The 13,297-nt window shown below is 36.1% G+C and overlaps 1 protein-coding gene across 1 annotated transcript; it reads left to right on the top strand.

Annotated features, from left to right (window-relative positions):
- Positions 1-3,586: 3,586 nt before the first annotated feature.
- On the top strand, positions 3,587-10,016 carry LOC131969484 (interferon-induced GTP-binding protein Mx-like). The gene is made up of 12 exons (XM_059330500.1): positions 3,587-4,114; positions 5,251-5,388; positions 5,979-6,133; positions 6,521-6,659; positions 6,751-6,949; positions 7,044-7,122; positions 7,212-7,334; positions 7,426-7,567; positions 7,640-7,798; positions 8,718-8,794; positions 8,878-9,138; positions 9,232-10,016. Exons 1-12 carry the CDS (start codon positions 3,928-3,930, stop codon positions 9,454-9,456), a joined length of 1,884 nt encoding a protein of 627 aa, XP_059186483.1. The 5' UTR covers positions 3,587-3,927; the 3' UTR covers positions 9,457-10,016.
- Positions 10,017-13,297: the final 3,281 nt, after the last annotated feature.

The raw sequence follows: 13,297 nt of genomic DNA, 5'->3' as shown, positions 1-13,297 counted from the left end.
ACACAAAATGACTAAAAAAAAGAAACAAAATGACCAAAAAAAGACACAAAATGACCAAAAAAAGACACAAAATGACTTACAAAGACATGAAAAGAATTCAAAAATGGACAAAATAGCCCAAGACTCCATAGAGTTAAGTTGTTAACCCATTTCTTGTTCCCTGAAAAAGGCCTACTTGTATAATTCTGAAATGTACATTATTTTCCAGTTTTGGTTAAGCTTACCTTTTTTTATTTACCTCTGGCAGTTCACCACTTACCTTTGGACCCTTTCAAGCTGTTCATTTGACTTGAACTGCTTGAATTTCAATAAAAAACTGGAAAAATTGGGGTGTTCTAAAACTTTTGACCGGTAGTGTATATAATGTATTATTTCCACTTTTTGAATTGAATTACTGACATAAATAAACTGTTCTATCCTATTCTAATGTATTGAGATGCACCTGTACATCTGCAGCAGCAGCTTGGACCTGCTGGATGGTTTGGACATGTCTGCTTTACACAATGTCAACTTGACATAACTGACTATGTGCTCTAATCCCAAACATCCCTCTGACCACCAGGCTTCATGAAGCTTCACCTTTATTTACAGACAAACATAAACACAGTGAGGGAAATAATTATTTGATCTCCTGCTGATTTTTGTGATTTTTGCAAAATTGCTCCCACTGACAACTAAATTAACAGTCTATACATTTAATGTTAGGTTTATTTTAACAGTGAGAGAAAAAAATATCCTGAAAATCACATTATATAAAAGTTATGAATTTATTTGCATTTCATTGAGTGAAATAAGTATTTGATCCCCTAAATAAACACGACATAGTGCTTGGTGCTGGTTGTTAGGTGGTCAAATACATACAGTAAAGGAAAACATTATTAGACCAGCCTTTTTATTCAGTGTCTTGTTCATTTTAATGCCTGGTTCAACTAAAGGTCCATTTGTTTGGACAAATATAATGATAACAACAAAAATAGCTCATAAGAGTTTAATTTAAGAGCTGATATCTAGACATTTAACTTGGTTTTCTGGATAATAACCAAAATAATTCTAAAGAAAACCATGGAAAATGTCAAGATATCAGCTCTTAAATTAAACTCTTTGTTGTTATTATTATATTTGTCCAAACAAATGTACCTTTAGTTGTACCAGGCATTAAAATGAACAATAAACTGAAGAAAACAATGGTCTAATATTTTTTTTCCATGACTGTATTTCACTCAATCAAATGCAAATGAATTCATAACTTTTATGTGATTTTCTGGATTTTTAAAAAAAATATTCCATTATTATATACCATTAAAATTATAGACCTGGATAGTTATTTATTTGTTAGTGGGAAAAATTTAGCAAAAAATCACAAAATCGGCAAGGGATGAAATCCTTATTCCCCTGACTGTCCTTGAACTGTAACTGTATATATAATAATATGTGGTGATGGTTGTGCCATAACGTATATAAACTGAAGCCCAAAGGTTATATTACTGATTAAATCTGTATATTGATTGAAGAGAGGAATATTTAATTCACTGTGTGTTTGATCATTTCAGCCTGATGCTTTCATCTCTGTCAATGCTGCTGTAAATATAAGCAGCTTCTTATAATTAAAGATGTAAACTTTCTCTACTGACTAAAACAAATTAATTGTGACTCCTACTCACTGAGGAATACATGATCCGCATTAGGCCTGTCACCATAATTACTATATTGACTTATCGTTCAATATATAAAAATTGACGCGATGGACTCAATATATTGACTTTTTGTACTTTTTTTGTGTTGTGTTTAAAGTTCTGCTGCAAATGTTTCACAGGCAGGACGAATTGGCGAAAAAAAACCCCTATATTTCCCAAGCAGCCATTCCAGCTGTTTAAATAATATTAAATAATATAATAAGGTTTATCTCAGTGCAGTTTTTTTGTTAACAGAGCCTGAAAGTCTATTTTATTTGTTTTGGTTGTAGTTCATTTATTAGGGCCTCGGGGCAATCTCCCCAGCTACTGGTCCCATCCAGCAATATCTGATGGGACCAGTGCTGCACTACTGTTATACTGTGGATTTCTTCTTCTTCCTCTTCCGGACGCAATTTCGTCCCGCTACTAGTCCTACAACTTGAAGAGTTGCAGGACAAATTATATATCAAAACGTGCGGTTTGATCGGGATCGGTGTGCTATTACTTTTCTCTACAGAATACGAATTTTTCGCGACGTAAGTCCAAAATTTTGCATTGAAATGAATGGGACGGCTGAGAAAAAATGAGGGAAAAAGAACATTAATTGGAGATTTTTAAACGTCTACTTCTCCGGCATAATTTCACCTAGAGACTCCATTTAAACTTTAAACAGTAGACACAAGTCTTGTGTATCGGTGTATTAATCCACGTTTCGATAGGTCATATAGTTTTTTATCAATCCCTGTTCAATGACCATGATCATTTTTGGAGAAATTCTGAGATTATAATGGGTGTGTATTGCACGGAATGTTCGTGTCACAGTGTGTGACATCATCGCCAGAGTGTAGAGGGAGAGGTAAAACTGTCAAAAAATAAATTTTAAAACTGCGCTCCAGGCCGCAAATTCCACTCTACAGAAATAATTTATACATAGAAACGTAGGAAAATTAGTCTTCTCCCTCACAATCCTCTGGTAAAGCTGTCAGAGTTATAGTTTGGGCGTAGGACGCACAGATGATCCACCAACACCACCAACAGCCTCATTGGCTCCCATATTAAAAACGCAGGAAGATTTCTGAAAAAGGGAGATGGAACAGTTTTTTTAGATCGCTCTGACGAAGCTATTTTTTTTTAATTTTTCTGAAAAAAAACATATGTAGACGTTCAGGAAGAACTCAGGATGCTCAAAGTGAAGTCGGATCAATGATAGGTATTATGGTTTTGCCAAAAATGCTTTCTGTTGGAGGACAGAAATTCCAGTCCAACTCTGGACCTCTGTCCACCTCTGGCTGCTGTCACTGGAACAGGTGGCAGTTAATTCTGTTGATTGCCTTTGATCTTTGATGTGATTACAGTTACAAATACACACACACACACACACACACACACACACACACACACATGCGCCTAAGCACGCACACTCCTCACACATGCATACACATGCTTCAAACACACACACAGGTAACTTTATGCGATTTTCACTACAGACACACACACACACACACACACACACACACACACACATTTTGAGGTTAAAGGGCATAGTTTTAAATCTCTTAAGAATCTCATCATAGTGTACACACACCGGCAGCAGCCCCCGTGGCCCTTTCAAAATTTCCCCAGAGGAAATTTTCTAGTTATTATTATTACTATTATTATATATTTATATATTATATATCATATTATTTTATTTATAATTATTTTATTTTATATTGTTACTATTTATTTAATATTACATATTATATACTATATACTGTACTATTATTACAATTATATACCGTCCAGTCACCATAGCATTGTTGCCATCATATCATCAGTATAATTACCATCATCTGCCAACCATCCTACCAACTGATGTTCTTTTTTAACTTCTTAAGTGTCCTTGTTCTATTCTGTGTTTTTTTCTATTGTTTTTATTTATGCTACCTCACTATCTTATTCTATTGTATTTTATTGTACTTGAATACCGGACTGCTGTGACAACCGAATGTTGGTACTTTTGTTACTAGGTGTTCATTTCCTCAGAAGAAGACTCTTTGCTCGGTAAATGAAAGTTAAAGAAACGAAACCTACCTGTCGGTTACCTGCATCCCGGACGTTTCCTCACCTGCCGCACAAGTTCCTACATGCGAGCAGGTGCTTGACTCCTAACGAACAAAACTCATTTCAGAAAAAAAGGACTTTTAACTAGTTTTTTTAAATTATTATTATTTTTTAAAGAAAATTAATTTACAGTAGACAATAAGTTGTCATCATGAACAGTCTGAACCAGCAGTATGAGGAGAAGGTGCGTCCCTGCATTGACCTCATTGACTCTCTCCGCTCTCTGGGAGTAGAGAAGGACCTGGCGCTGCCTGCTATAGCCGTCATTGGAGACCAAAGCTCGGGGAAGAGCTCCGTGCTGGAGGCGCTGTCAGGGGTGGCTCTGCCGAGAGGAAGCGGTAAGCTACAGTCACTGAGACTATCAATTCAATTCAATTCAATTCAATTCAGTTGGCTTCATTGGCATGACATAACAATGTATATATTGCCAAAGCAAGCATCAGAAAAAAAGATAACAAGATAAGGAAAGCAATATTTACAATAAATTACTATAATTCTGTTATTCATTTTAAAAGAAAAGAAAAACTAATAACAATAAAAGAAAGCAATATTTACAATCATTGAATTACAATCAACATATAATTTATACAATCTAACTGTCCCAGCAAAAAAAGAAGAAAAAATAAAATAAAAATCTTCAGTTCTAAAATCTATCAGCTAACTCTAGAATGGCTACAATGACAGATGGACAACATTTAAGGTTGTGTGTTGCCTAACTTTACACAAGTTGCTTTAACTTTACACAAAATCAAAAACACAAAACAGCAAAAATACAATTTAAAAAAATAAAAGAACATTTATTAGAGTAAACAGTCAGTCAGTATGGCATTATGTAAAGCTACAGTCATTAAGGCAAGTCTGTTTTTATAATGCAAGTTTTCATTTCTGTGAGCACAACTCCATTATCAACTAGAAGCCGGGAGGAGGCGTGGACATGACGTCACTATGCCAACCACAAGAAAACTCTTTAGGCAGCAACAATGCCACAAGGCTTATTAAACAATAGGCGTTATTATTAAATAATAAGAAAGAGAGGGCAGGGTTCGCTCACTGCTCACCAACATCAAACGTATTTATTCATCCCGCCCCGTCAGATACTGACGCTGTGACTGACCTCAGCCTGTGAAAGTAAGAAATTACTTGTACATAATGATGGAAAATCATACATACAGATTCTTAATACATTTTCATTTTCATCATTATTATATTTTATTTAATATTAATAATTAAGTCTTTCTTCTGTTTTTCCTTGTCATTTCTGTCTTAATATTCAATAGTAGGCTAATATTAACAGTAAACATATTTACTTTTAGAATGTTTCTCTTTTGTTTGGCCTATTTATTCATTAGGCCTACATTCAGTGTCTTCTGTCATAAAAGATGTATATAATAAGACATATATTAAATCTTGGATAGGTATACAAGTATTCCAGAACACACTTTAAAGATGTTGTATCCCACTTTGATAAATACAGGCATTGTGACAAGATGTCCTCTGGAACTGAAGATGAAGAGAATGAAAGAAGGAGAGGAGTGGTATGGAAAGATCAGCTACCAGGGCCATGAGGAAGAGATAGAGGACCCTGCAGATGTGGAGGAGGAAATTAGAAAAGGTACAGTATACTACATTCTTAACCCTATAAAGCCTGAACCATGAAACAATTACCAGAAAATTCTATTTATGTTTATTGAACCTGCTAACCAAAAAAAAAAAAAAAAAAAAAAAATCAATATCAATTTGCATGTATGAATTCTAATTTGCATCATATTTGATACACCGGGTCTTTTCGTGCAACCTTAAAATATTTTCAACCAATTAAACTTTGACTTTCCTTTTAAAATTTTTCTCAAACATACAAAATATTTTTTTTCCAAATAAGACAACATCATACATCTGCTGATATGAAGTTTTCATGCTGCAATGATGGATCCACCAGTGGAACCAGCAAATTATTTGGGCTAAATCTGGTGTTTATATATTTTTTCCTTCAACACATGTCTAATCAGGTTTTTCAAGAAAAAAAAAAGTCACACTGATGATTTAGAGGTCTCAAAAACTTGTGTATCAAATATTATACACTTGGCTTTATAGGGTTAAATGTCACTATAAAAAGCCAACATTGATGGAGCGTCTGAATGTTTTAGGTTTCAGTGATCAGTACTTCATCCTGTAATCATCAAGCATCATGTCCTCTCTCTCCAGCTCAGAATGAAATAGCTGGGGTTGGCGTGGGCATCAGTGAAGACCTCATCAGTCTGGAGATCGGTTCTCCTGATGTTCCAGACCTGACCCTCATTGACCTGCCTGGCATCGCCAGAGTGGCTGTAAAGGGACAACCAGAGAACATTGGAGAGCAGGTAGTGTAATGTCCATGAAACACATGTAACTAAAGACTTCCGCTGGCTGATAGTACGCAGAGATTATGACATTTTTTTAAAATTGTGTCAGCTGATTAACCGACGTGTCTTTGCGGATGTAAGTTTATGGCAAAAAGTCTTTTTGGGCTTCATGGCATCATGTGACGGTACCAGAAGATGTAGCATGATTGCTTTCTTGAATTTGTAAAATTAAAGAAATCCTTATTATTTGTCTCAAACATATCATTGCAATCACGTGAAATGCTACCTCAGAACTCAACGAAAAATATTATTATATTATTAAACTGGGACCACGACAGATCAGCATTTAATATCCAGGAACTCAAGTGATAGAAACCAACTCTGAGTACCCCTTAATACTTTCAGATAAAGAGACTGATCCAGAAGTTCATCAATAGACAAGAAACCATCAGCTTGGTGGTTGTTCCATGCAACGTGGACATAGCAACCACTGAGGCTCTGAAGATGGCTCAGGAGGTGGATCCTGATGGAGAGAGGACTCTGGGTAATAGAGCTGATTCTAGAGAAGGACAACTTAAGTAAGTTACTTGACTTTTAGAGAGTTTACTGTCTGTTTGCCCCTCTCTCTTTCTCAGGTATCTTGACCAAGCCTGACCTGGTGGACAGGGGCACAGAAGAGACAGCTGTTGAGATTGTCCATAACGAGGTCATCCCGCTGAAGAAGGGCTACATGATGGTCAGGTGCAGGGGTCAGAAGGAGATCACAGAGAAGGTGTCTCTTACTGAAGCGATGGAAAGAGAGAAAGCCTTCTTCAGGGATCACGCATTTTTCCAGTAAGTTCATTCCTTTCGGGCAAATTTTTTGTTGACCTACCACTGCTGTGATTAGCATTTTTACTTAGAATATGACTTTATATTCTTCCTGTAGCACTCTCTACAATGAAGGCCATGCAACAGTTCCAAAACTGGCTGAAAAACTCACACTGGAGCTGGTGCATCATATTGAGGTGAATTCTTACCCTGTAAAATGAATAGATAACAATGTGGTACTCTGCTTGCGTTAGGTATTAAAATTTGGCATATGTGTGCTTTTCAGACTTCTTTGCCTCGACTGGGAGAGCAGATAGAGGAGAAACTAGCTCAGACTCAGGCAGAGTTGGAGAAATATGGCAGTGGACCTCCATCTGACGCAGCAGAGAGACTTTTCTTCCTCATCGATGTGAGCTCCCTTTCCCCATAACATTGATCTTGCTACAAAGACAAATGTTCACCACCATGTGTGAAATGTCTTTGTCCTGTGTGTGTTGCAGAAAGTGACAGCATTCACTCAGGATGCCATCAGTCTGACTACAGGAGAGGAACTCAGGTGTGGAGACAAGCTCAATGTCTTCTCTACACTCAGAAGAGAGTTTGGGAAGTGGAACGCCCACCTGGACCGATCAGGAGAAAAGTGTGAGTATCATTTTGTTTTGGTCTTCAGCTGTCCATCAGCATGACTCTCAAATATATGTTTGTGTATTACAGTTAACAGTAGGATTGAGGAGGAGGTGGAGGACTACGAGGAGAAGTACCGTGGAAGAGAACTGCCGGGCTTCATCAACTACAAGACCTTTGAGGTGATGGTGAAGGAGCAGATCAGACAGCTGGAAGAACCAGCTGTCAAGAAACTTAAAGATATAGGAGGTAAATGATTTAATACATAACTTATTCATCTAATAGCATATTAAGTGTCAGTAATCAGCAATGCAATTTGCACCAAGGTTTGTTGCCTTAACCTTACCAGACTGAGATCTATGATTTAAAGAATATTAAAAGTAAGTTTAATAGCCTAATAATAAGGTTTTATGCCCTTAGCATTCCACCCGCTTCTGTTCGGGCCAGGGGGTATTTGGGGGGAGATAGCAGGTCAACAGTAAATGCCACATAGAAATTGTGTACACCATCTCAAAGTTAGGGACCTGAAGATTAATTTGAGATTCAGGTCAGGACTGTGTGTCATGTTGTTCTATTCATAAAACTTTAACAGAATTGTAAATAGGGTGAATTGTGAAAGTGTATAAAGGCTTAGAGCATTATGATAAAGAGTATATAAAGGCCAGTCCTATGCTCATTATGGTACACAGATTTTGTGTTAAATTTGACCATGTTTACATCATAAAAATCAAATGGATTTAAAAAGCAAGAATTGCATTTTTCAGCATTTGGATGGCAAAAATTCTGTTCCTGAAACTTCTGAGAAAACCCCTTATTTTGAGTATACCAGAAAGCCATACATCCTTTGAATGCCAGAGGTCTCTAGTCTCTAGTAGTCAAGGGGTGTCACTACAACAAACTGGCTATAATAAGGACCTACATCATCACACATGAATAAAGCTGGCGTCATTGAATTCACTGTGATATGTTTTTCCAGTAATACCCAATTTATGCAATTCTAAGACTGTTTAGAGGCAGTTTGTAGAAATATTCAAATACAATAGGCAGATAGGCCATACATCATGTGGGGTTAGCCTAAAGTGTCCCAGAGGACCCATTGTTTTCTTACCATTTAGCCACAAGTGTATTGCTCAGTGAAAGTATCTTCTTTTATTTCCATTTCTTCCAGATGCTGTTAGGAAGGTGTTCATACAGCTGGCGTGCAGTAGCTTCATTGGATTTCCTAACCTCATCAAAGCAGCCAAGGTAGACTCCCTCTGTGAGTCTCTCAAAGTTTAAATTGGATCATTTTTGGCAGTGTTTGGACTGATATGTAACATTTTTTCTAGGCAAAGATTGAAACCATTAAGCAGCAAAAAGACTCCACTGCTGAATCCATGCTGAGAACCCAGTTCAAGATGGAGATGATTGTTTACTCCCAGGACAGGACCTACAGCAGCAGTTTGAGTGAGATCAAGAGAGAGGAGGAGGATGAGCAGAGTGAGGAGGAAGACACATGGAAACACCCTGCAGTACGGAGCATTGTGTACAGCAGGGATAATTATGCAACACTCCAGGAGCTGATGCTGCACCTGAAATCGTATTACAAAGTAAGTTTCAATGTACCATGACAACAATTATAGCAAGGTTCGTGTCCTCATTCTATCAGTGTTTCAAACTTTTCTTACTTTTTCCTCCTACAGATTGCCAGCCAGCGTCTGGCTGACCAGATCCCACTGGTGATCCGCTACCAGATGTTGCAGGAGTCTGCCGCCCAGCTGCAGAGGGAGATGCTGCAGATGCTTCAGGATAAAGAGAATATGGAGTTCTTGCTGAAGGAGGATTGTGACATCGGCACCCAGAGGACTGGTTTGCAGAGTCGCCTTAAACGCCTCATGAAGGCCCGTGCATACCTGGTGGAGTTCTAGAGGGGTTCAAGGCCTAACAGCATGAGTCAATGCAGCACAAGAGGAGTCATTAGGGCCTAGTGCTTCACTCTACTGTTATACTGTGGATTTCTTCTTCTTCCTCTTCCGGACGCAATTTCGTCCCGCTACTAGTCCTACAACTTGAAGAGTTGCAGGACAAATTATATATCAAAACGTGCGGTTTGATCGGGATCGGTGTGCTATTACTTTTCTCTACAGAATACGATTTTTTTGCTCCGTAAGTCGCGAAAAACGGACCAAAATTTTGCATTGAAGTGAATGGGACGGCCGACAAAAAATGAGCGAAAAAGAACAATAATTGGAGATTTTTAAACGTCTACTTCTCCGGCATAATTTAACCTAGAGACTCCATTTAAACTTTAAACAGTAGACACAAGTCTTGTGTATTGGTGTATTAATTTGCATTTCGATAGGTCATATAGTTTTTTATCAATCCCTGTTCAATGACCATGATCATTTTTGGAGAAATTCTGAGATTATAATGGGTGTGTATTGCACGGAATGTTCGTGTCACAGTGTGTGACATCATCACCAGAGTGTAGAGGGAGAGAAAAAACTGTCAAAAAATAAATTTGAAAACTGCGCTCCAGGCCGCAAATTCCACTCTACAGAAATAATTTATACATAGAAACGTAGGAAAATTAGTCTTCTCCCTCACAATCCTCTGGTAAAGCTGTCAGAGTTATAGTTTGGGCGTAATATGCAGAGATGATCCACCAACACCACCAACAGCCTCATTGGCTCCCATATTAAAAATGCAGGAAGATTTCGGAAAAAGGGAGATGTAACAGTTTTTGTAGATCGCTCTAACAAAGCTATTTTTTCATTTTTCTTAAAAAAAAAACATATGTAGACGTTCAGGAAGAACTCAGGACGCTCAAAGTGAAGTCGGATCAATGATAGGTATTATGGTTTTGCCAAAAATGCTTTCTGTTCGAGGCCAGAAATTCCAGTCTGTCCACCTCTGGCTGCTGTCACTCTTTCATTAACAGGTGTCAGTTAATTCTGTTGATTGCTTTGATCTTTGATGTGATTACAGTTACAGATACACACACACATGCGCGTAATCATGCACACTCCTCACACATTCATACACATGCTTCAAACACACACACAGGTAACTTTATGCGATTTTCGCTACACACACACACACACACACACACACACACACATTTTGAGGTTAAAGGGCATAGTTTGAAATCTCTGAAGAATCTCATCATAGTGTACACATACCGGCAGTAGCCCCCGTGGCCCTTTCAGAATTTCCCCAGAGGAAATTTTCTAGTTTTATTATGTTTTATTTTTCTTTAATTTAATCTTTTTATTTTAATATTTATTTTCCACATTTAATTCCGATTCTTAATATTCTCAAGATTTAAAAATTCATTGCTCTGGAGAATGATGTACTTATTATGCTCTATTGTTATACAACTAACACAACATCAATACAACAATACTATCGTTTCTGGGAAAATATATCGCCCTAAATGTGTTTTATGGTGACGGCCTAATAAGCTGCTCTCTCTGTTACTAGATGCTTTGATGCTGCCTGATAAGATGCTAATGAACTTTCCTCCTCCATGTGATGACTGAGAGTAGATCTAACAGGCTGATAGAATCTAGTGAGTAACGGCCTGGTGTTATAAACTTTATTTGACATAATGTGAGAAGCCATCGGACGGTTTTTATGTCTCTTTACGACTGAGATGCTCTGTAACCTACAGATGAGTGTCTGCTTTTTATTAACACTCCTGTTATGTTAATTTCTCAGCAATAATGTTCCTGGGTCAATTTGACTCATGTTTAATGTTTAATTATACCAATAAACATTGTTTCCCAATCAATATGTAGTGTAATGGTGTTTTTTACCTCACAGATCAGGTTCAATGAGGTTAATTCACTCGTTTTTCATAAAAGAATGAACATTAAAACTTTTTTACGTACATTCATATAAAATACAATATTTTTACATGCCGTTTTACATGATTTTTTGCTAATTTTTTGGTAACACTTTACAATAACCATCTAAGTGATGTTTATAGATGGTTTATAAACCAATTATTAACCATTCACAAAGTGCTATGCATATTTAATCTTTAAATGTTTTCAACCAAAACCTTAAAAGTATATGAAACATTTCAAAATCATTAACATACTTAATATGGTGTTAAAAATGTTATGAGTGCAACTAAAACTATTAATAAAGTATTAATTATAATTTATTGGTTTGTTAATGGTAAAGTAACTATAAACTCACATTAATATACCATCTATTTGTCATTTCTAAATGATTTAGTTAGTTAAACGTTAATAAAAATATATATTTACCATTCTAAATGGCCTATATATGGTTTATAAATTATGATAAAACATTAATAAACTATCTGTTTACCATTTATAAATGATGGTTATTGTAAAGTGTTACCCATTTTTTAATTTTTACATAATTTTTTTGCAAATTTTATTTTACATTTTTTCTTTTATGGAGTGAGTTGATAAATTAACACAAGTCTCTTCTGTTCAGGGTCAGATTGACCCAAACAGGATCTTCAGTCATGGAAAAAATGATTTGAGCATCCTTTTTCTTCAGTTTCTTGTTCATTTTAACGCCTGGTACAACTGAAGGTACATTTGTTTGGAATAATATAATGATAACAACAAAAATAGCTGATAAGAGTTTAATTTAAGAAATGATATCCAGACATTTAACATGGATTTCTTGATAATAACCAAAATAATTATCCAGAAAACATGTTAAATGTCTAGATATCAGCTCTTAAATTAAACTCTTATGAGCTATTTTTGGTGTTATCATCACCTTTAGTAATTTAGCAAAGAAACTGATGAAAACAAGGTTGGTCTAATAATTTGTCCCATGACTGTATGTAATATAAGCATACAAATATGTGAAATGAACCATTTTCATTTTATGTGTTGATTAAATTTAATAAGCCAAGCAGAATAAGTTTCATTCCGAAAAACATATTCTTCCCTAATTTTCTTTTTTAGATTTTTAAACTTTGAAATGGGTCAATTTGTCCTGCAACATAACAGGAGGGTTAAATAAAAATAGATTTATATGAACCACAAATTGAGCTTTACTGGCAGGTGTCAGGAAGAGTCTGTAAGCCAAGATTTCTTTCTCTATTGATGGTAGAGCACCTTATTGATCGTAGACTCTCTGAGGTATTGATTGGTGTTTGACCTCACGGTCCACCTGCACCGCTCCTTATTGACCTCGTACGTCTGGCTCAGAATAATGTGAAGACTGGAGCTAAATGTGGCAGTGATGGCTCGATTTATTCAGGAACTATTTCTGTGCTGACTATTTTCTCTTCACTGAAGCCATTAAGGACTGTCTGCAGGCTGGAGCTCACACCAGGAGGTCATTCTCACAAAACAAAACAAAAACAAAAACATAATATTAAAGATAATGTTGTGCTCTTTCTTGTACAGTGTGTGATTTACACACATAAAGACATTAATATTGAATTTTAATACATTTTGAGCTGAAATCCTCATTACCGCAATGCATCCATATTCATTTCAATGGATCTTTGATTGCATTTAAGATGGAATTGTTCTTATTTCAATTTTGCAGAAAACTTTAAAAATGTGTTGAGTATTCATGGAATATCGCAAAAAAAAAAAAAAAACGTTTGTAGATTGTAGGTGGTGTTGCGGTAATGAGAGAAATCAGTAAAATTAAATAAATACATACTTGTTAAAAAATTATTTTTTAGAGTTTCATGTAATTCTGTACAGGTCTGTTAATAATTCATTTTCAAAAACATAAATAATTAATTGTTTTTCTAAGGCT

Source organism: Centropristis striata, chromosome 4, assembly GCF_030273125.1.
Source record: "Centropristis striata isolate RG_2023a ecotype Rhode Island chromosome 4, C.striata_1.0, whole genome shotgun sequence".
Classification (NCBI taxonomy): domain Eukaryota; kingdom Metazoa; phylum Chordata; class Actinopteri; order Perciformes; family Serranidae; genus Centropristis; species Centropristis striata.
The sequence above is the reverse complement of the archived record's forward strand: the minus strand, read 5'-3'. Positions and strand labels throughout refer to the sequence as shown.